This window comes from Schistocerca cancellata, chromosome 5, assembly GCF_023864275.1.
Source record: "Schistocerca cancellata isolate TAMUIC-IGC-003103 chromosome 5, iqSchCanc2.1, whole genome shotgun sequence".
In the NCBI taxonomy this organism is placed as follows: domain Eukaryota; kingdom Metazoa; phylum Arthropoda; class Insecta; order Orthoptera; family Acrididae; genus Schistocerca; species Schistocerca cancellata.
Genome location: NC_064630.1, coordinates 279,193,469 through 279,217,241, shown reverse-complemented (window position 1 = coordinate 279,217,241; position 23,773 = coordinate 279,193,469). Strand labels below are relative to the sequence as shown.

Below are 23,773 nucleotides of genomic sequence, written 5' to 3'. Positions count from 1 at the left end.
CGAGTATAGATTTAAGTGTCAGGAAGTCGTTTCTGAAAGTATTTGTATGGAGTGTAGCCATGTATGGAAGTGAAACATGGACGGTAAATAGTTTGGACAAGAAGAGAATAGAAGCTTTCAAAATGTGGTGCTACAGAAGAATGCTGAAGATTAGATGGGTAGATCACACAACTAATGAGGAGGTACTGAATAGGATTCGGTAGAAGAGGAGTTTGTGGCACAACTTGACCAGAAGAAGGGATCGGTTGGTAGGACATGTTCTGAGGCATCAGGGGATCACCAATTTAGTATTGGAGGGCAGCGTGGAGGGTAAAAATCGTAGGGGGAGAGTAGCATGGAGAGCTGCATCAAACCAGTCTCAGGACTGAAGACCACAACAACATGCGGAAACTGGGATTATTAGAAGTGCTCCTTTGGGCCATATTGTATCCTTTGCAGCTTGTTGGACATCACATATGAAGTCAAAAATTAAGACTCTTTATCAACTAAACAAAAGCAACAGGACATCATTCATGTCTTCTGTATGAACATTCATGTCCTCTGTATGAAGCCTTACTACAGACCAGTGGTGCAGATCGACAATGGGAGGTTCAAGGAAACTGAAGACCTACTTAACTATTGCAAAGCTTTGAAAAGCTGGGCTACCTTCATCAACACTAACCATAGTGAAGAGGATATAACAACATGACCAGACAGCAAGATCAGCCATACAGATGACCACTGGCAACATCTAGATCCAGGATGCTGTAATCAGCTCCTACGAAGCAGTGGTTGCTGTTTGTCCAGGAGAATGCCACTTGCTGCGGTCCTGCAATGTGGCACAATGGTTAGCATTGCTTGCTTTTGTGGTGCGGTGCGGGTCGCCATTTCAAACTCAACCACCAGTATTCCTGGATTCCAGTTCTATTCTGGCTGTATGCTGGAGTTCATAATAAAATTTCTTTCAGTGGTAATTTTTGTATTTCACTGATGACCCTGCTTTTGGATTTGGAGTTACTGATACGGTGTCATGGAAAAAGTATAATTAATATCTTTCCTAATGCCTGCGAATTACCTGTATGACAAACTGGTAGTATTTCATTGAAGACATGACATACGCTATTGTGCAAAACTTTTTTTTTAGGTACTTAACAGCTATAAATCATCTATTCAAAATAAAATTGAATACATAATTTTTCCAAATCATATCACGAATATTTCAAAGAACATTTCCAAGAGCATATATTACAAACTACATCTCATTCTGGTACTGATTTATGGGCTGAAATCAATAACAATTAGTAGGCCAAATAAAAATTAACATATTCATGAATTAATATCATTTGAGGTTTGATAGCGATGTTAAGTTGTGTGACGGAAGTTGGTAACACTCATCTGATGCGTGACCTATGTCCACATAACAAGTGCGCGCGAATGTGTGTGTGTGTGTGTGTGTGTGTGTGTGTGTGTGTGTGAGAGAGAGAGAGAGAGAGAGAGAGAGAGAGAGAGAGAGAGAGAGAGAGAGAGAGAGAGAGAGAGAGGACTGACCATGCAAATTACTTACCTATGTGAGTCAAAATCAAATTTGTTACATGCCGCACTGGTACTGGTGTCCAATGTACACCATCTGGTGCTCGCCTGGAACATTCAAACATCATGATTTGTCAAATTAATATGCATTATTTTAAAGTAATTGCAAAGTAACTACATCTGTACAAAAACATTCATGGTGATAATAATTATAATAATAATAACAACAATAACACCATCTCAGTCGCAAGGAAGATGGAAGAACCACTTTATGGTTTACCCATATACAAGTTGCAGCTAACGCCTAGCAAGCAGTAAGTTGGTCAGTGTCTCTCCATCATAAATCCTCTAGTTCTAGGAAACTGGGTTCTGATCCCACCTGCACAGTTCAGAAAAGCTGGTGTTGATGGAAAGGATTCATATGGCACAGGCTGTGAAGCAGTCACTGAAATGAAGGATGTTGTGTTGGGCAGTGCGCTCAGCAACACATTGGCATCATCCTATGCCAACCTATTTATGAGCCCTCTAGAGAAATCCTTCCTAAACACCTAGAATCCTAAACCCCTCACCTGGTTCAGATTCACTGATGACATCTTTGCAATCTGAATTGAGGGTGAGGACACCCTATCAACATTCTCCAAAACCTCAACAGCTTCTCCCCTATTTGCTTCACCTAGTCCTATTCAACCCAGCAAGCCACCTTCCTAGATTTTGACCTCCACCTCAGAGATGGTAAATCAGTGCTATGTTCATATCAAATCTACTAACCACCAGCAATACCTCTACTGTGACAGCTACCACCTGTTCCATACCAAGAAATCCCTTCCACACAGCCTAGCTACCTGCGGTTGTTGAATCTGCAGTGAGGAGCAGTCACTCTCGAAATATACTGAGGGTCTCATTCAAGCCATCACAAACCATAATTATCCTCCCAATCTTGTACAAAAACAAATGTACCAGCCTTATCTTTCCAGTACCCCACCACCTCCAAAAATCTCACTGTTTGGCCACAGAGGAGCATTCCTCTCTCAACTCAGTACCACCAAGGACTGGAGTAATTGAATTACATTCTTTGCCAGGGTTTCGACTACCTCTGGCAGTGCCCTGAAATGAGAAATGACCTGCCCACTATCCTTCCCACCCTTCCCATAATGGTATTCCGCCATCCACCGAACCTACACAATATACTTGTCCATCCCTACACAACCCCTTACCTCATGGCTCATACCCCTGTAATAGACCTAGATGAAAGACCTGTCCCATACATCCTCCCAGCACCAATTACTCCAGTATTGTCACAAACATCACCTATCCCATCAAAGGCAGGGCTACCTGTGAAACCAGTCATGTGATCTACAAGCTACGCTGCAACCACTGTGCTGCATTCTATGTGGGCATGACAACCAACAAGCTGCCTGTTCTCATGAACGGCCACTGACAAACTGTGACCATGAAATAAGTGGAGCACTCTGTTGCTGATTACCTGCCCAATATGACATCCTTCATTTCAAAGTTTGCTTCACAGCCCGTGTCATAGGCATCCTTCCCACCAAGACCAGCTTTTCTGGATTACGCAGTTGGGAACTCTCCCTGCAGTATATCCTACATTCCCATAACCCTCCTGGCCTCAGGCTTTATTAGTCATTGTCCTCACCCATCCATCCAATGTTCTCTGTCTAACCTCACGACTGCACCTGGCTACCCTACCCTCTCTCCACCTTGTCCCTGCATGCTCCCCAGCAGCAGTTCACTGTCACCCGCCCCTAACCCTACTATCCCTCCCCCTCCCTGGCCCAGCCTCCTCCTTACCCCACCCATTTGCCACTCCTATCATGCCCTGCTGGTGCTGCGAGCTCCCAGTGTGGTTTCAGCTGCCAGAGACTGCACTTTTGAGTCAGAGTTGCACTTGTGTGTGTGTGTGTGTGTGTGTGTGTGTGTGTGTGTGTGTGTGCGCGCGCGTGCGTGTGTGTGTGTGTGCGTGTCACCTAATTTTGACGAAGGCTTTGCTGGCCAAAAGCTTATTTGTGACAGTCTTTTTGTTGTGCCTATCTGCGAGTCAGCATCTTCGTTATATGGTGAGTAGCAACTACAAAAAATAAGATTTTTACAGATGTGAATATCAAGTATTTTGGTACCTACAGAACCTTCAAAAGTAAAACAGATAAACCAATACTCAAAGGTATCACACCTAAAATTCGCCATAAAGAAAAATATACTGAATTCAGTACTAAGTCTAAAATTGTTAAACAACAACTTTATGACAAATCACCGTGAAGTATGCAAACAAAACAAAATACTAACAAATTTTGATATACATGTCAACGAAGACAGCAGAAGACAGAGAAACTGAAGAACACTAGGGAAAACAGTATCAAGAATATCAAATAATCATACCTTTAGTAAGATCAAGAAAAGAAACAGGGAAACAGTTGTTAAATACCCAGCACATGAATGGACAAACTAAAATGGACAAAGACTTGTTGAATTCTGCAGAATGTTTAACAGAAAATTCATGTCATTTCAACAAGAATTCATCACGACTAAAGATTAGGCAAGTACCTAATTTAGTCGTTGGTTAGTTTCCTACCAATCATGTAGAAATATCCTATCTGAACTACAGAAAAATCATTTTTTTTTAGGGTGAAGAGGGGTACAAATATAGGTTCTATGCACAACAATGAAGTTCAGATGCTGACCCCATAGAAACAACTTGTCTCCATATTTGACTCTTGGAAAATACAGTTGTAATTCACCAAAGAGCAATACAGGAAAAAGGTAGAAAATTGGCAAAAACTATGAAGAAAATTAACAGAAACAGCATGAAAACTAGTCTCACTGCAGAAACGGAAGAAGTACCCTGGGACAAATGAGGGATGCAAAGTAGTAGTTAAACCACAATAGGTATTTAACCAATGGAGTATCAGAAATATAGTAATTAACCAAAAACTATGTTTGGAAATCCAGAAAAAGACAGTCAAATTAGTAAGACAGGCTAGGGGGAATATGAAAAACACATGAAGCTTTGAGGAAGATTTTGAAAAATTGAAATTGCCACAACCCTCAAGATCAAACTTCTAGCAAAATTGTATAACTGATGTTACTTGCCAGAAAAAACTGAAAGAAAGTCTCCAAATCTTTTAACAAATAAAAGAATAACACACACACACACACACACACACACACACACACACACACACACACACACACAGTTACTTGCCAGAAAAAACTGAAAGAAAGTCTCCAAATCTTTTAACAAATAAAAGAATAACACACACACACACGCTACTCAACTGTCCAAACATCACACACATATGTGTGTCTCAGAAACATAATAAAATGAACTCAGTTCCTTGCCACCATAAAAAGTTGAAATTGCCAAACAAACCAAGAGACTTATTAACAAAGTGTCATGCCTGACTAATTTAAGCATTTCTGCTGCAAATCCATCCACACCAACCTTGGTTAAGAAAAACAGTGCATTGTTTGGTTCTATTTGGAAAACAGAACAACACCATAGTGAGAGAATAACATTAATTCACACAGAAAGAGAGCCTGAGCTGATGTAAATGACTATAGAGAATAATGACTTTTTAAAACCACATAAAAATTTTTATGATATCATCATCTTGACAGAACACAACGATTTTGGCCCAACAGAACTTTGTGAATAGCAAGCAGGATTTGAATCAAACATATCTTGTCAGAGAAACTTCAGAACTTCCAAAAAAATCTTAAGGCATTAAGTGATCTGCGGCAAAAGAAATCTACTGTGTACATTTGTTGATTTTTAAGGTTTTGATGCAGCTGATCATAAATAGAATTTCAAATTTTGAATGAACAAGGTTTATTCCACAAAACCATTGTCATCATAAAACACACAAAATATTCGTTGGAGATATGTCAGAGCAAACCTAGTCTAAGACAAGCTGATTAACACTTTAAGTGTTTCAGACTGGGTTGGGATACATGGTGGTTTGTTATACTTCACCTCATGCACCAAACACTTAAACAAGTTGTCACCTGAATACTCCTTTTATACAATAAATGTTGTTTACTGAATATTTGGTTGCTGTTAAGCATTATTAATCAGGGTACAGCTAGTCTGTGCCCTGAACCTGTGTGCCTTCTTCCTCCAACTTGACTCAGACTTCGCCTCCTTACACGCTGCATATAAAGCTGCTGAAAATTAGCTTCTCATTGTCATTCTCATTCATTCCACCATGTAATAAGAAGTGGGTTTCAGTTCACCTCACATTATCTTCAGAATTACAACTCAGTACATGATAACGCTACCAACTCGTATACTGCCTCTCTGTACTATGTACTAACAGATCTGACTTTGAACTTGATAATTAACAATTACAATAATTTCATTATCTTCGAAACTTTGCATTTTTAGATTTCATGGAGCTCTTTCCTCCACACCACCTGCTCCATGGAACTCCATCTCCACCTCAGCAGGTAGGGTAGTCTGACTGCTACCCACTTCTGTACAGTCACCAGATTGTTAGCTCTAGTATCAGCACCTATGATTTAAAACACCACCAAACAGTGGTGCGATCACCACTTATCGACTAGGGGAGAGCGGGGCAAGATGGAGTGGAGGGCAAGACGGGGTTTGTGCAAGTGCTGCCACGGCAGATGTCGCAACCTAGCAGCGAATAGCTGAACTAGTAGGCTGCTGCGATGTGAGTGCCTGACAGTGCTGGCAGCCATTTTGAACAAACCATTTCTATTGTATACATCAAAATGTGTTTTCGTCTATGCTGACAATTTTTCCATCGTTTTCAGACGTGAAAAGGTAAGAGAAGTAATTGTTTCTTGCACTCTTAAGTATTATCACTGGAAACCGCTTTTTTAGAAATAAATTAATGCATGCAATAACTAATTGAATATATCCTTTGTGCTATAATATTAACCTAACCTAACAATGATTCCTGGGGGCAAGACAGGGTACGTAGTGGGAGGGCAAGATGGGGTGCCACACATAACATAGCATATAATGCAAGAAATCTAATTATATTTTCTATTTACAGAAAATGGTTTGGACATATAAAAGGAAAACAGAGATGGGTTCATGGAGTAAAGAAGCTATGAAAAATGCTGTCACTGAAGTAGTTATTATCGAATAGCAATGGCATTTCAGGTGCCTCAAACAACGCTTGAACGTAAGGTAAAAAAAATTCAAATCAGAATCTAATGAAGTTGAAAAAAGTGAATCTTTTATTGTAAAGGATCAAATGGGACTGTACAAAAGTGTATTTAGCCCTGAAGAAGAACAATAATTAGTTATTTATATAGAGAATATGAAAAGCTGTTTGTTTGGTTTGACTGGTAATGATGTAAAGCGGCTGGCATGCCAGTTAGCTGTGAGAAATAACAAGCAGTATAATTTTAACCAGGCCAAAGAATCACCGGAAAGGATTGGCTTAGGGGATTTTTGCTAAGAAACCCAGGTTTATCATTTACAAAACCTGAGGAAACCTCTGCAGCTAGAGAGATGGCTTTTAACCCATGCTGTTACTGTTGGATGGACATTCAACCCATATGCAGAGCCTGACTATAATTGATAGAGCAAGGGATAATGGCGTGGTCATCCACTGTTTTCCACCCCACTGTACCCACAGGCTTCAGCCTCTAGATGTTTCATTCATGAAGCCTCTCAGCATGTACTATGATCAAAAGCTAACCAACTGGCTAAGATCAAATCCTGGTAAAGTTGTTACCATGTTTCAGATTGCAGAGATTTTGGGCAAAACTTTTCTCACAACTGCAACCATATTAACTGCCATAAACGGTAAAAAAAAAAAAAAGGTTTGCCCTTTCGAACTAAACATCTTTCCAGTTTCAGTGTTTGAAGCTTCTATTACTAGAGACACTCTTTTAGCTTCAAGTGAGGCTGCTAACATTACTGTCAATAATGACCAAGGAGAGGCTTCAGTTGGCTCACATAAGCAGGTTATGCCAGAGACAAGCGATGGTCCTGTCAACCAAGCCAGTCCTAAAGAGCAAGATGGCGCTTGCTGTAGACCTAAGCTCTGGGTGCTCATTTTGGAATGATGATAACCCCAATTACCACACTACAAACAAGCAGACTTCTGAGAACACCACCAATCAATTAAGGTCATTTGCTGTTTCACCTGAACAAAGTGTCCCGGTCCCTCATATCGAAAAGAAAAACATCCGAAAAACAGGCCACAAAAAAGGAAAAATTGTTGTTGTTACTAGCTCCCCTTACAAAAGAGAACTTCTGGAGAGTGCAAGTAAAGTTAAGCCTGGCAGAAAGAAGGAACAAGAAGGAAAGTGTGCACCTGAGAAGAATGTTAATGTTTGTTTGTTTGTTTGTAAAGGAAAACATGGGAAAAATTAAAAAAACTAATGACAAACTTGGCAAAGAAGACAAAAAAGGGGAAAAATGAAGAAGAAAGCACATCAGAAGCAGATGACACTGCATGCCTGTATTGTGGCTATTTCTCCTCGCAGTCAACAGAAGGATGGGTGTCATGCATCTCTTGTAAAAAGTGGGCTCATTGTTCATGTGCGGGAGAAGAGGACGAGGATGCCAAGGTACATCATGTCTGGGAATTTTGCTTACAGAAAGACGATGATAACTGAATAACAATAAACTAAACCTACAAGTGATTAAAGTAAAAATGATTGAACATCTTTATCCTCCATTAACAAGAATTATTTTAGTTAGGCCTATTGAAGTTAATATTTTGAGTAACTAATATAACTTTTTTTGTCATACAGTGTTTTAGGTATCGAAGTTAATGTTACAATTACTTTTTTAAGTTAGTAGCCTATTTATATAATTTCCTCGTAATACAATGTTAAAAAGACGATTTGTATTTAGTTATTGGAGTTATCTTTAGTAATTAAAGTTAATGTTTAAAGTTAATATTTAAAGTTAATAGTTACTGAACTTTAACATCATATAATGTTTACTTAATGCATTTTCATTAGATATTAAAATAAATCTTTTATAAATTTGTAAACCTGTGTTCACTGAATCATTTAATGACCTTTGCCTTATACAGTATTGAGGTAACCCATCTTGCCCTCACTATAGGGCAATATGGGGCACTTGGTAAACCCTGAAAACATTTTTTTTAATAGTAAATACTAACTTTTTTTGTCCTAAGAAATACTGATGTTTAAGATGGAATATCTGGTATTTTTATTGAGCATTTTGGAAGCCTACAAAAAATTGTTAAGTTCTTAAGTACCCCGTCTTGCCCCACTCTCCCTTACTCTCAGTCAAAACTATCTTTTCTCTGACATGTACTGAAGGACGTGATACCTCTCATTCAAGGAATGGGATGTGTCACTGCACACTTTCAATTACTATTAAACTGCATGTTTGAGAAAGCAATAACTGAGTGGTGCAAGCAATAATCTAGCCTTAAAATTGACCATTCAGTCACATTTGGCAGAGGCGGAGGGAAATTAGAGACAAGCTACCTTCCTTTTGCAGTTTCTATCACTGACATTGCAACACCCCAGAAACAAACTGTGGAGAAATAATTTGTAAATTTCACTTGAAAAGACAGAACATATTACCTGAATCAAAGTACCGAAACACATAGAAATAAAATATGGAAAATAAAGTGTCTAATAATGTTAACACCTTGGTGGAATAATTCAAGCAGATTTATTTGAAAACGAGAGCTAATGAAGCCTGATTAGAAATTAAATGGAGACAGCGCACTACCTCACTCAAAATATCTACATGTACTGTGTCTCCAAATGTATGGAACTGAAACTTTAAATCTGTCGCTAAACCAAAATGCATGTATGCGTCACAAACACTAATTTGGAACAGGAAAGCAGATATCAAAATTACTGTCAAAGTAAATGGACGAGTGTGAGTAGGACACATGCTCTGAGGTTTTTATACAAACTTAATTATGTACACAGATGATGATGATGATGATGATGATGATGATGATGATGATGATGATGATGATGATAATAATAATAATAATAATAATAATAATAATAATTTCATGCAATTCAATGGCGTGTTGCAATTATTTCTATTGGATGCCACTTTGGTGACTTGTGGGTCTCTAACCTACCCCCATTATCCTGCCGGGGGAAGGAGACCTACAGTTTAACACGGAAACCAGACCATATGTCATTTCTATGGATTCCTCACATTGTTGAGAGGTTAAGGTCATGTTACAACAAAGACTGAAAAATTTGTGATCTGACTGAGATTCAACCTCCCGACCTCCCGGTTTCCAGGCACATGCTTAACCACTAAACCACCATGTATGTACACATAGTTCATCTATAGGTTTTGATGGGTGATTTAGCAAGTATCAAACTATGTGAGATATATGGTCACATCTTTTGACAGCATTGACTTCGAAGATCACATTTTTTGCACTGCCGAAAGACCACAGACCTCAATATTTGATGTTCACTTAAACTTTATATATTTCTACCCTTTCCCGAGAGAAAGGTGTCTTAAGAGTCATACAAGCAACAAAGTAATCGTATAAGGGTTCAGTTTTGACCAACTGAGGTATGGAATCCTAAAAAGACTGAAAATAAGAAATATCCTCAGACCAAAATAAATAAGTTAGTGGTTCTGGCAAAGAAACAATGAAGAAACCAAACAGTACATCCATAAATACAGTGAATGAAACCAGACAGACTTTCAAAACAAACAATTTGTTTATGCAACCAGAGGCAATGCAAAAATACACGAAATGGACTGCGAATTACAGTGCCACTATGGTCACAGCGTCTGGACAGATTGCTTCAGTCTGTTGACTGTATAGTGCAAGCTCAAAACTTTTTCAAGTAAACCTACACAAGAGATACACTTCGCTTTTGATCAGCTTTGAATATGTTTTAGTGCAGAGTAAAATAAGGGAGAGCTTTTTGTGTGTGCCCATATGACCATTCAGGGGGTGGAGTGCCACCTTGAAAAAAATTGAGTTAAATATTTCTGAATGAATACCGTTGAAATGATAACACATACAAAAAAACAATCCACATAAAAGTTCTATCTTATTAACGTACGTTACAACAGTGCATCCAGCTTTCTCTGACTGTTTTACAGAAACAATTCTGCACTTCCTTATTATTATACAGACCTACACTAATGTTACAATAATAATGTACAGACAGTTTCAAATATAAAATAATTAAATCTGAAAATGTTGCAACTAGGGGAAAAACATGGCAAATGTAAAAAGAAAACAAATACAAAACAATATTAAAAGGTAAGTAAAATTAAAAGAAAAAATATTTATAGAACAATATATGTAGATTATACATTTAGAATATATTTATCTGGGAAATACTTACAACACAAGCCAACAGCGAAGGACTTTAGTTTCTCCCGGCATATACAGTGGTCAAGTAACTTACAGGAATGCAGCTGGGTGATACTGGCAACAAGTGCCGACACACACACACACACACACACACACACACACACACACACACACACACACACAGTACCACAACTGCAAAGGAAGTCAGAATCACCAATAGTGAAATTAATAATCAATGGGTGAGGTAGCATAATCTCAGAGAGAAAAGAAAGAAAAATTATGATAATAATAATAATAATAATAATTTTACATTATACAAATAACATTCTGCAATGGCAGATTTGCTTGGCTGTTGGAAGTCTGTGCGCCACTTATGCTCAGTACGTTCATTCTCCACAGTTCTGATACTTTGACTAAGCTATAACATTCCACAACTGCAACGCGCCTCATGCAAACCAAGATCAATCTTTACGAAATCTGAAAGGATCATGATCTTAGATGGTCATCAAAAACATACTTCACATCATATGTCTGCAAAATACAGCCATCTTGTTTGAAATACTCCCTGCGTAAGGCAAATAGACTGTAGACACTGGTGCCATCTTGGTATTACCATCACTCACCCAATGCACAGTTGAATGACAATGCAACACTTGTCTCTCTGTCTTTGACTTTGAGATGGCTAACACAGTTGATAAACTCTCAAGGCTTGAGGTGACATGGGCCCTGTGAACCAATACACGAAGTAGTCCTTCACACTGAGCCGGAGGGAGACAACTATCAGCCTGCACAAGAAGACAGCCATCCTTTTCTGCCTCCGTAGTGGACTAAATCCAAGCTTTCTAAAAAGTCATTCAAATTTTCACTGCTATGAGGCCAAACAACAGAAATACTGCTACACGTGTGAAAAAAACAAGCCGGTTTCAAAGCTGTTGACTCCAATGCACATTCCTGAAATCTTCTGTGAACAAATTGGCAATAAGAGCTGACAATAGACTTCCCATCACAACTCCAACTGCCTGCTCATAGTAGTAGTCATTGAATGAAAAGTAAGTGGAAGTCAACATATGTTGCAATAACTTTGTTAATTGAGCACCAACCCTAAATTCAATCATCCGTGACAAATCCGACAGAGGAATACAAGCGAAGAGAGAGACCATATTGGAACATACTACAATACCAGAGTCATTCAAATGCATTCCCTCTAATCGGCGTAAGAACTACTCCGAGTTCTTAATGTGGTGTTCACATCAACCTACTACAGGGCACAATAGAGTAGCAAGGTGTTTTGCTACACGATATATCAGAGCACCACTATTACTCACAATCGGATGAAGAGAAACCCCTTCACTGTCAACCTAGGTAAAATACCACAATAAGAATAAACACTCTTGATTGTCTCCTGCAACAAGGAACTTTTCTTCAGGAAGCTTTTAGTCTGTCTCTCAACACTTTTTGTGGGGTCAACACTGATCATGAGATATCATGAATCAGACAGTAAACACGGCATGTTTTGAACGTAATTCTCCTTATCCAAAACATCAGTAGCACTGCCCTTGTACGAAGGTAAAATAACATATCCATATCATCTCTGAGTGAATGTGAAGCAGCACTGTCTGCTGCTGTGTTATTACTCTTGGGGGTCTAGCAAACACTTGATAATTGGTGCATAATTTAAATCTCTTTCTTCACTAGATTTATCACAGAACGTCGAGAAGTAGTATTAGATTCCGAGCCACAAAAATATTCAAACTTCACCAAATGTTGGGCAGTTACAGAATGAAATTCCGAGATAGACTGTGACCACAAAGCACTGTCCATCCAGTCCCAAGAAAAAGCCAAAATTTCTGACAAAATCATTAAATGAAGCCAAAAGAATTCCTTGGAAATAAAATCTAACTGCCAACAAGTATAATGGATCCTCTCATGAACAACAGCTAAACCAGCACATTGCTTGATACGACTGGCGGCAGGAGAATAACCATGATGTAGAACTTTGGCAAACGTTGAAAAGTGTTTTGATCATGACACCTTAGCAAAAATGAGAATGCACATTGCAACCTTACTCTACTGCTACACACTGTACTAAATTTATTCCAGCAATGATACCTTTCCTCCCTGTTGCTGTAAACAATGTGAGACCCGAATTTCTCCCAGCATATGCAAGGTTCAAATAAGTTATGGGAATGCAGCCAGTTGACACAATGTACAACTGCTGGGAGAAACTCAGGTCTCACATTGTTTACCTCTATGGGGAAGAAAGGCATTATTGCTTGCGGAGTGTTGATAAAGCTCATAGTCTAACAGTAAGATTGCAACATGCGTTGTTTTCGCTGAGGTATCACGATCAAGATATTGTTCCAACTTTTGCCAAATTTGATTATGGAAGATTTCGAGGGTATGCCTTGAAGTCTGTACCTTTTAAATGTGCATGTCTGATGCCCCCTCCCCCTCCAGATATGCAGACAATACTTTCGTTGTTTGGCCTCATGACAGTGAGAATTTCACTGGCTTTTTAGGACACCTGAATCCATTTCAGCTGAATAATGGTTTCATGATGGAAGATGGCTGTCTCATTCTTCCGTGATGTGTTGGTCAGGAAGAAGGTGTGTGTGGTACGTTGAGACCTGTCATTTATAGGAAGCCTATTCACACTGACTTGTATCTGCAGGCTAATAGTTGTGACCATCCGTCTCAACATGAAAGGGTACTTTGTATCTTGGCTCACAGGGCCCATGTTGTCTCGGACCCTGAGAGATTGTCAGATGAGTTATTGCATCTCAAAGTCACCTTCCATCACAATGGTTATAGTGGAAGACAGATCAGACATGCATTATACTATCGACCAACTGTGTACCAGATGAGTGATGATGCTAATACTGAGGTGGCACCACAGTCTACAGCCATTTTTCCTTCCACAGGGAGCATTTCAAACAGGATTGGGCATTGATGAAGATTTCTCGGGTCTCCAGCTGGGTGATAGCATTGATATCTCGCATTGGATTGGGCATATGTGACATGAAGTGTGTTTTTCGACCAACATCTAAGATCAGGGTCCTTTTAGTTTCTGTGAAGGATGATCTTGGTTTGCACAGGATGGGTGTCTACCGTATTACTTCTAGTTGTGGCATGTCGTGTATTGGTCAGACTTCACGACTGTGGAAGACCATTGTATTGAGCATAAGAAGCACACACTTACAACGGCCGAGCAGATCTGCATTACAGAATAGTACATTGGCACTGGTCATCCTATGGAATATAACAACACAGAGATTCTGGCAAGCACTTCTTGTTATTCGGTCAGTGTTATTAACAAATCTGTTGAAATTGAACTAACAAGTAATCTTACAGAGATGGTGGTTTATGTTTAAATTCTATGTGGAATGCTGATATCTCTCTCTCTCTCTCTCTCTCTCTCTCTCTCTCTCTGTATCCTTTGGATAGGTTTACTTGTCAGTATTTTTTGTCAAGTTGGTAGCCCTCCTTATGCTAATTTAGGGTTCATTTCATTTTTGTTTGTCTGTGATGCTTTGGCTATATTTAAATTTACAGTGAAGCTCTCCTTGCTTTCATAGATATTTCTAACGTAACAATGGTGGGTCTTTACAACCTCTCACAAATTGCTCGGCACATATCCATTCAAAGTGTATTGTACGATACTCTTGAATTTTGTCCATTGATGCTCAACATAGTCAGTGCCAGAGATCAAACATTCATGTTGACCTGACATCTGTCTCTGGTACTTTTGCTTAACAGAAAGATCATCTTATCTTTCTTTGTATTCCTATTTACAGCTGTATTCAATGACGTTGTAACTGCCTAATGATTTCTGATTTCATGTTCCATGGTAACAGAGTCATGTAAGTCAGATCTATTCATCATCAGCAGGTCTAGCATGCTATCTCCACATATCGGTTCTCTGATTAACAGCTCAAAGTAATTTTTGGATTAAGTACTTAGAACAATTTCACACACTTCCCTGCCCTAACCCACCCCCTACCCTAACACTTTAATCTCCCAGTCTATAGATGCTAAGTTAGTCTCCAATTGTAAATGTAACATGACCAGGAAATTTGCACAAAATATTCCCCAAATTTCCCCTTGGATGTTCCACCATTACTAAGGCACAACTGAGGCAGGATGTTTATAAAAGCACCTGATGACCATGTTTGATCCATGTGTTACACTTATCTTCATCAAAATTATTTTGCCTTCTCCACCTGCACTAATCTCACTAGATATAAATTGTTATAGCAAGAACAAACACTATTTATGGAACAAAGCACTTTATGGAGCCAATGGAACCAATGAAGGTACAATGAAGTACAGGTTGTGCATAGCACTGAATACACTGAATGGACAACACTAATACAATACTGGCAGAAGTAAAGCTGTGAGTACCGGACGTGAGTCGTGCTTCGGTAGCTCAGTTGGTAGAACACTTGCCCGCGAAAGGCAAAGGTCCCGAGTTCAAGTCTCGGTCGGGCACACAGTTTTAATCTGCCAGGAAGTTTCATATCAGCGCACACCCCGCTGCAGAGTGAAAATCTCATTCTGGAAACACTAATACAGGTTACAGAATAGGCCAGGCACTACCAGAGTATGCCAAGCACTCATTTGCAATTGCTTAAATAGTACTGCCTCTTGGATGGCTCACCAGAGCATGTCAGGTGGCCGACCAAAGTGGCCTCCATAAGTGGGCTTGTGAACTGTATCTATGAAACTGCACGTGTCATGAGTGAAGGTAAAACACTCCTCCTTTCCAGGGGGTGTGAAAACCACATACATACATAAGAACACTAGGCACATAAAAATACCGATACAGAAAAAAAACGCACGGTATAGAAAAAAATCACTGGTACCATGGGGGAAGCACTGATCTCGCCAAGATTACTAATCAAGGGGAACACCAAGGACGGTGCTGGCATCCATTCCATCACTCGACGACAGTGGCTGCTGTAGCATGTGGCAGACAGGCACCTGCAAGTAGGGGTGGAAGTGATGAGGGTGCAGTTTGGCGTGCCGTTGTCCTCTCTTCAAAGGCTGGAAGGCAGGACCAGGGCCGACGACTCCGCAGCGACATCCTCGACCATGTCAGAGGTCAGTGACAGAGATCATCTGACATATTAAAACACTGAGGAGGGAGGCCTGAGAAGTAAAATGTAGGGCCCTGTAGATGGCTAGTAGCTCTACCGTGAACACACTACATGATTCAGGCAATAAATGGTGTTCTAAGCCAGAAGGAGACGTGAAAGCAAATCCCGCCTTATCTACTGGCTTAGATCCATTAGTGTAGAAGATGGTGGCACCCTGGAACTATGCAAGGATGGAATGTACAAGACGCTGGAAAACCACAGCCATGACAGAGACCTTAGGACCCTGGAATAGGTCGGACCTAATCCGTGGCCTAGGCACCATCTGAGGGGAGCTGCGGGAGGAAATACATTGGGCGTATTCCAGTGAGTGTAGATAGAGAACCCAACAGACGAAAGTGAGACACATTCCAGCCAGCAGTCCTACCCTTGGGCAGTTATCAGTAGGGAGACATCTCTCATTTGCAAAGAGGACAGGGTACATGGGATGGTCAGGGAAACAGCGAACGGCGATCATGTAAGAAACCATGAGTTGGCTCTGTTGTATTTGCAGAGGGAGGAATCCGCACTTTTGCAAGGAGACTATCAATGGGATGAGTGTTAAAGGCACCAATAGGCAGATGCACCCCACAACGGTGAACTGGGTCAAGTATTTTCAGAGGGGAATGAGCTGCTAAGCTGTAAACCTGACAACCGTAATCTAGTCTGGACAAGACCAGAGCACAGTAAAGATGGAGGAGAGTAGCTAGGTGCGCACCCCAAGATGTGTAGGCCAGGAGTCAGAGAGCATTAAGCTTCCACATGTACGTAGTCTTCAGGAGGCAACTGTTAGGCAGCCAAATCAGCTTATATCAAAAATAAGGCCCACAAAATGGGACTGAGCTACAACATCACAGAGCTGGTCACCTAAATAAAGTCCCAGATAAGGATGTACTGTGGGTCCACAACTAAAATGCATAACCCTCATTTTGGAGGGAGAAAACTGGAAGCCATGGGAGATGACGCGCGCAGAGGCCCATCAGATGGTGTCTTGGAGCTGGAGCTCAGCAGATGCTACTGAGTAGGGGCTGCACCAGATGCATAAATCATCAACACAAAACACTGTGGTAACCACAGGCCCAACTGAGATTACAAGACCACAGATAGCTATGCGGAAGTGTGTGACACTTAACACAGAACCCTGTATGATATTCTCCTGAATGTGAGTGGTGCTGAATGGAGTGCCAACTCGAACCTGGAAGAGCCAGTGGGATAAAAACTTGCAGATAAAAATAAGAAGAGGCCACAAAAGCCCCAGTTGTGGAGGGTAACTGAAACGTGAAGGTGCCAAGCTGTGCCACATGCCTTACATACATCGAAGAAGTTTGCAACAAGGTGCCGGCAGTTATTAAAAGCCTGTCGGATATCTATTTCCAATCTGAGTAAATGATTGGTTGGTGATCATCCTTCCCACAAGCCACAATGACACTGGGACAAAGACCCCAGGAGTCGAGCATCCAACATAACCTGAAGCTAACCAGCCTCTCAAGCAGTTCACAAAGAACATTTCTCAGATTAAATGGGCGGTAGCTGTCTAGAGATGCTGGGTTCTCCCTGGGCTTACAGACAGGGATAACTAGACTGTTTCACCATTATGATGGGAAAGCACCCGTAAGCCAAATGCAGTTGAACACCCTGAAAAGATGTTGCCTCTGGGTAATGAGCAAGTATTGGATCATCTGGCTGTGGATGGAATCGGGGCCTGGGGCCATGTCATCTAAAGAGGTAAGAGCCTGCAAGAATTCCCATTCAGAGAAGGGTTCATTATAGGATTCAGCATGGTGGGGGTTGAAACGGGGGGGGGGGGGGGGGGGGGGGGTGTTGTCTGTTCAACTCGGCATTTCTGCTACGGAAATACAGCAGGATAGGAATAGGATGCCGATGCCACCACAAAGTGTGTCACCAGGTGTTCTGCAAGGATGAATGGATCAGTGCACAGATCTCCTTGGAGGATAACTGTCGCTGGCAGTCCAGAATGTTACCGAGCTTGCACCAAACCTGCGGGGAAGAGACATACAACCTTAGGGAGGAAACGTAGTGCTCCCAGCATTCCTTTTTTACTCTGCTTAATAAAGCAACAAGGCTCAGCACAGAGAAGCTTAAAAGTGAGGAGTTTGGTCTGTGAAGGGTATCATTAAATTGCTGCAGCACCCCTCAACAGTCCTGGACAGCAACTGCTATGTCATTGGCCCACCACTGTACCTGTCTATGATAAAGGTGACCTGTGGATATGGGAACAACAGTGTCACCAGTATGACGAATAGTGGCAGGGATGCACTGCTTGACCGCATCAAAGCAATTCGAGAGAGAGTTGTGTAAGAGCATAGCAGACGTATACAAAAGCCAACTGGCTCGGTGGACTGCCCAACATGTGGGCCTGTCTGCCTGGTGGCAGGAGGGGAACGACAATATCGCTGGAAAGTGATCACTGTCACAAAGATCATCATGGGGTGGCCAATGTAGGGAAGCCATGAAAGCAAGGGAAGAGATCATGAGATTGATAGCAGTAAAGGTGCCATGAGTGGCACTAAAGTGGGTAGGGGAACTGTCATTATGGAGACACAAATCCAAGTCTGTAATAAGATGGTCAATTAGAACGCCCCTTCCTGTCGAAGTGGTACTCCCCCACAGGGGGTGGTGTGCATTGCCCCCAAGGTGTGCATTGTCCCCGAAGAAGAGAAATGAGGGCGGGAGTTGCTGCATTAAGGTAAACAGTTCAACATAACAAAGTGGCCTATCTGGAGGAAGTTAGACATTGCACATGGTGATTGTGGGAGCCGTTTGCTCTGTAACAGCTATTGCTTCTGGTTTGGTACGAAGGGGGATCCAGTGGCTAATGACGTCGGAGTGAACCAAAGTGCAGACCCCTCCAGATGCTATCCTGGGGCCAGCACAGTGCTGACAGAATGTCCAATAACCATGAAACTTTGGAGAGTGGTCTTCACGGAAATGCATTTCTTCAAGAGAAGGAACGTGAAATAATAGGAAACAAGACATTGTATTTTCGGTAGGTGATGATAGTATCTATTGCAGTTACACTGGATTATCACGCAGTGAGAGTCCAGGTTAGATACAAAGAAGCTGAGAGGAGGTCATGTCACTTGGTCAGTGATCTTCACCAACAAGGATGGGGTGACATCCCTGAATAAGATGTCAGACTCAAGTTGTGAGTGGGGAGATGGCACCTCCAGAGGAAGCGAGAGGCCTTGTCCTGGGACTCCTCATCCTCATCCTCCTCTTTTGGAGGTGGAGGAGGGCAGGGGACAGAGGGAGTAAAGGGTTCTGCAATATCTGGAACCGAAAAAGAGTGGGCAAGCTTGGGGCACATAGGTGGTGCATCTCATGGCCAAGCTGTGGTAGTAGGCCTGCGAGATGCTGGGGAGAGGGGTCCCTATCACTGGCAAGTGCCGAAGAAGGGGCATTTCTACAGCCGGGAGGGGACGGGGGGTGGGGGGGTGGAGGGAGCAGCTCCAGGAGGGGAGCACGTGGAAACTGCAGGGGAGGAGGGAGGGGGGACTGGGGTCAGAGCTAGGTAAAGGAAGAGGTAGGAGAGGGAAAGGCTGTAACAGAGGCAAAAGTTGAAGAAAGTGACATTGGATGGAGTGTGTCAGATTTTTAGCAAGTCTCAGCATAAGACAGGCAATCCAGAGACTTGTACTCTTGGGTCTTCTTTTCCCTCTTGTAAGCTGGGCAATCTGACTAGCGAGGAGAGCGGCAGTCATGACAACTGCCACACATACATGGCACACATGGCAGAACACAAGGGCTTCCCTCACGGAGTGTGTGACCACCATCGCCACCCAGAGAGTCTGCTGTACAATTTGATCACAAGATGGTGCCCACTGAAAAGTGCAGTGCAAAGTGCTCATAAAATAGTGCATCATGTAAAAAATGTTGGGAACTGGTTATAAAAGGAATTCTTTGTGTAAAAGCGCAACATGTGGTTGCACGAAGGGTGTGTGAAAATGCGCCTAAAATTTATTGGTGACAATGTTCACTGGTCATGCTTTGATGTTTGCACTACAAAAACTCAAAAGTAGCTTCCACAATGAGTTCACAGGAAGAAATTATTAAAGTGCTTTGTAGAGACACTGATGCTTTAAATCAAAATTATCAGTGCAGAAGCAAGAAAATAGCGACCTGAAACATGGGAAAAAATATTTTTGCAGAACAGCAGAGTCAATAGAAAAAGATAATCTCAAAAATGAGCAGAATGATATGGTTATTAGCACAAACAATGAGGTTGCTGCACCTAATGAAGCAACTTGTACGGAAGTCTCAAGAACTGAAAATAAATGCAACATGTATAGCTCACAGGATGGTTCAGCAGAAGCATCTCTGAAGAATTACAAAGGAGTCTTCATCCACGTAGGTACAAATTCTCTTAGAAGCAGCACTAAAGAGGAAATTATAAGTGAAACTAGAAATTTAATTCAACTGCCAGTACCCTCTACAAAATACCTAGAATTGTGACGAGTGGTATTATCTACAGAAGATCAGTCAGTGATTGATGCATTGAGAGAATAAACTGTAACTATCTAGGAGCTGTGTTCATAAATCCAAATAAATTCTTAACCAATAAATGTTTTGGTAAAGACTGCATTTAAATAGGTACGGCTCCAAAATTTTTAGTAAAATGTTCGGTGACACATGTAAAATTCTGCAAAAAAAGGGAAAACTTATAAGAAATTATGGGGATGAGAAACAGTGTTTAGTGACAAAAATTACAAGACCAAAATGATACCCAAGAAATAGGATGCTTGATACCATAAATAGAAAAGAATGTCCCTGCATAATGCACTTTAATATAAATGGCCTAAGTGCTGACTTTCCAAACAAAGGTCATAAAGTGGATGAATTATGAATTATTCTATCTGAATGTAGAAATATCAAAGTTATTTGCCTCAATGAACATTGGCTTACATCAGACAATATTAATAATCTTCTTACAACTGAAAATTTCGAATTAGGCAACAGCTTTTGTAGACGAGAAAAAATCAGATGGAGGCTCTTGCATACTTACTCATTCTAATATAAAATACAAAATAGCAAATGAATTTGATCATTGGAATGAAGAGTGTGCATTTGAAACCTGCTGTATCAAACTGAAGGACCTAAATGTCATAGTAGTTTCTATTTATACAGTACCAGAGATAGCCACAATTTAAGATTTTCTGGTGAAATTTCATTGTCTGCTTGAAAAGCTCAGTAGTTGAAAGCAATGACATGTCCAAATTTACTGACTTTATCAAAAAACTTTGGCTCCAAAATAAATTTCATGCAACCCACTAAAGTAAATGTGCAGTCAGCTATCTGTACTGATAATATTCGAACAAACTATATATATGAAGATGTTTATAAATGTTACATAGATTTAGGAATCTCTGACTACTGTGCGTTACTGACTGAACTACCAAAAATTAAGAACGAAATTTCGTGTAACAAAAGCCATTTGAAAACAAACTTCAATGAAAAAAATTCAATTATGTTTAGAAATAAGTTAAGAGTGGTTTAATGGCCCTACAACAGCTGTAATTTCTAGTAATAGTAACTTTAACAATTTTTACGTAGCTTTCTTGGAATAGTTAATTAAACTTTGTCACTCATAACCACATACAACAAAACAACTAATAAACAGATAACCAAGAACATAAAATTTTCTAGTGCCAGGACAAGGAAACTCCACAATGAACAGAAATACAATAAAAACAGACATTTTACTGAGTATGTTTGTCATTATAGAGTTATATTTTTAAAAATTGTGAAGGCAGCCAAACTAATTGCAAACAAGAAGTTCATTGTACAACATAAAAGTAAAACAAAAGCAATGTGGTCTCTTATCAAATCGGAGTTATGTGTTAGAGTTAGTAGTAACAAAATATCTACGAATAAAGTAGATGACAGCTTTATTGTAAACCGGGCTCAAATATCACAGTGTTTAAATGAATTCTTCATAGGTGTGGCAAAGTCAGATGTTGATGTATGGGAGTATCAGAGTAAAGTAAATCCCTTTGGAATCCACCAAGAAGCTGAGTATCTTATGGATTTTAAAAATATTACAACAAAGAACAAGGAAAATGTTATATTATAATTTAAAAAATTTTGCTGTGTGGGATGGGATACTCATTAAAGTGGTCAAAACAGTGTGTGGCATAACAGCACTTCTCCTAACTAAAATATTCAACCAGTCTTTCAAACAGGGGTGCTTTCCCGATGTTTTGAAGTATGCCAAAGTCAGACATCTGTTCAAGAAAGGGACGAGGGAAGACATGGCAAAATATCAGTCTACTTCTATTCTTCCAGTACTGTCAAAAGTGTTAGAGAAAGTAGCTCCAACGCAGATCAAAAACTTTATTGTAAAATCTGGTATTATTTTAAGTAACCAATAAGTATTTCAGCCAAAAAGAAACACTCTGCATGCAGTGAATAACTTTATTGAAAAGACAAGCAAATCATTGGATCAGAGGAGTCAAGCTGCAGGTATATTTTGTGATCTCACAAAAGCATTAGACTCAGTGAACCACGACTCGCTTATCTACAAATTAGACAAATATGGGATTAAGGACACTGCTCTAAATTGACTAACATCATACTTGTTGTTGTTGCAGTCTTCAGTCCAGAGACTGGTTTGATGCAGATCTCCATGCTAATCTATCCTGTGCGAGCCTCTTCATCTCTGAATAACTGCTGCAACCTACATCCTTCTAAATCTGCTTAGTGTATTCATCTCTTGGTCTACCTCTATGATTTTTACCCTCCACACTTCCCTCCTGATGATCCCTTGATGCCTCAGAACATGTTCTACCAACCAATCCCTCCTCCTAGTCAAGTTGCGCCACAAATTCCTCTTCTCCCCAATTCTATTCAGTACCTCCTCATTAGTTACATGATCTACCCATCTAATTTTCAGCATTCTTCTGTAGCACCACATTTTGAAAGCTTCTATTCGCTTCTTGACTAAACTATTTGTTGTCCATACAAATACTTTCAGAAAAGACTTTCTGACACTTACATCTACACTCTATGTTAACAAATTTCTCTTCTTCAGGAATACTTTCCTTGCCATTGCCTGTCTACGTTTCATATCCTCTCTACTTCAACAATCTTCAGTTATTTTGCTCCCGAAATAGCAAAACTCATCTACTACTTTAAGTGGCTCATTTCCTAATCTAATTCCCTCAGCCTCACCTGATTGAATTTGACTACATTCCAGTATCCTCGTTTTCCTTTTGTTGATGTTCATCTCATATGCTCATTTCAATAAACTGTCCATTTCGTTCAACTGCTCTTCCAGGTCCATTTGCTGTCTCTGACAGAATCACAAAGTCGTTGGCAAACCTCAAAGTTTTTATTTCTTCTCCACGGATTTCAATTCTTATTCTAATTTTTTCTTTTGTTTCCTTTACTGCTTGCTCAATATAAAGATTGAATAAAATCAGAGATGGACTACAACTCTGTCTCACTCCCTTCTCAACCACTGCTTCCCTTTCATGCCCCTCAACTCAACTGCTAGTTCGGTAATTTTCACACCTGTCAGCACCTGCTTTCTTTGGGATGAGAACTATCATTTTCTTCTGGAAGTCTGAGGGTATTTCACCTATCTCATAGATCTTGCTTGCCAGATGGAAAAGTTCTGTCGTGGCTGGCTCTCCCAAGGCTCTCAGTAGTTCTAATGGAATATTGTCTACTCCCGGGTCCTTGTTTCAACTTAGGTCTTTCAGTGCTCTGTCAAATTCTTCACACAATACCATATCTCCCATTCCATCTTAATCTACATCCTCTTCTATTTCCATAATATTGCCCTCAAGTGTATTGCCCTTGTATAGACCCTTCATACTT

The 23,773-nt window shown here is 40.4% G+C and overlaps 1 protein-coding gene across 4 annotated transcripts in view; it reads right to left on the bottom strand.

Moving 5' to 3' along the window:
- Positions 1-23,773, bottom strand: part of LOC126188945 (PC-esterase domain-containing protein 1A-like) — a 274,877-nt gene that overhangs the window by 30,235 nt on the left and 220,869 nt on the right. For all 4 annotated transcript variants that reach the window (XM_049930690.1, XM_049930692.1, XM_049930688.1 and 1 more), the window contains exon 8: positions 1,544-1,617. In XM_049930690.1, coding sequence (XP_049786647.1) covers positions 1,544-1,617 — 74 coding nt within the window. The remainder of the gene's footprint in view (positions 1-1,543; positions 1,618-23,773) is intronic.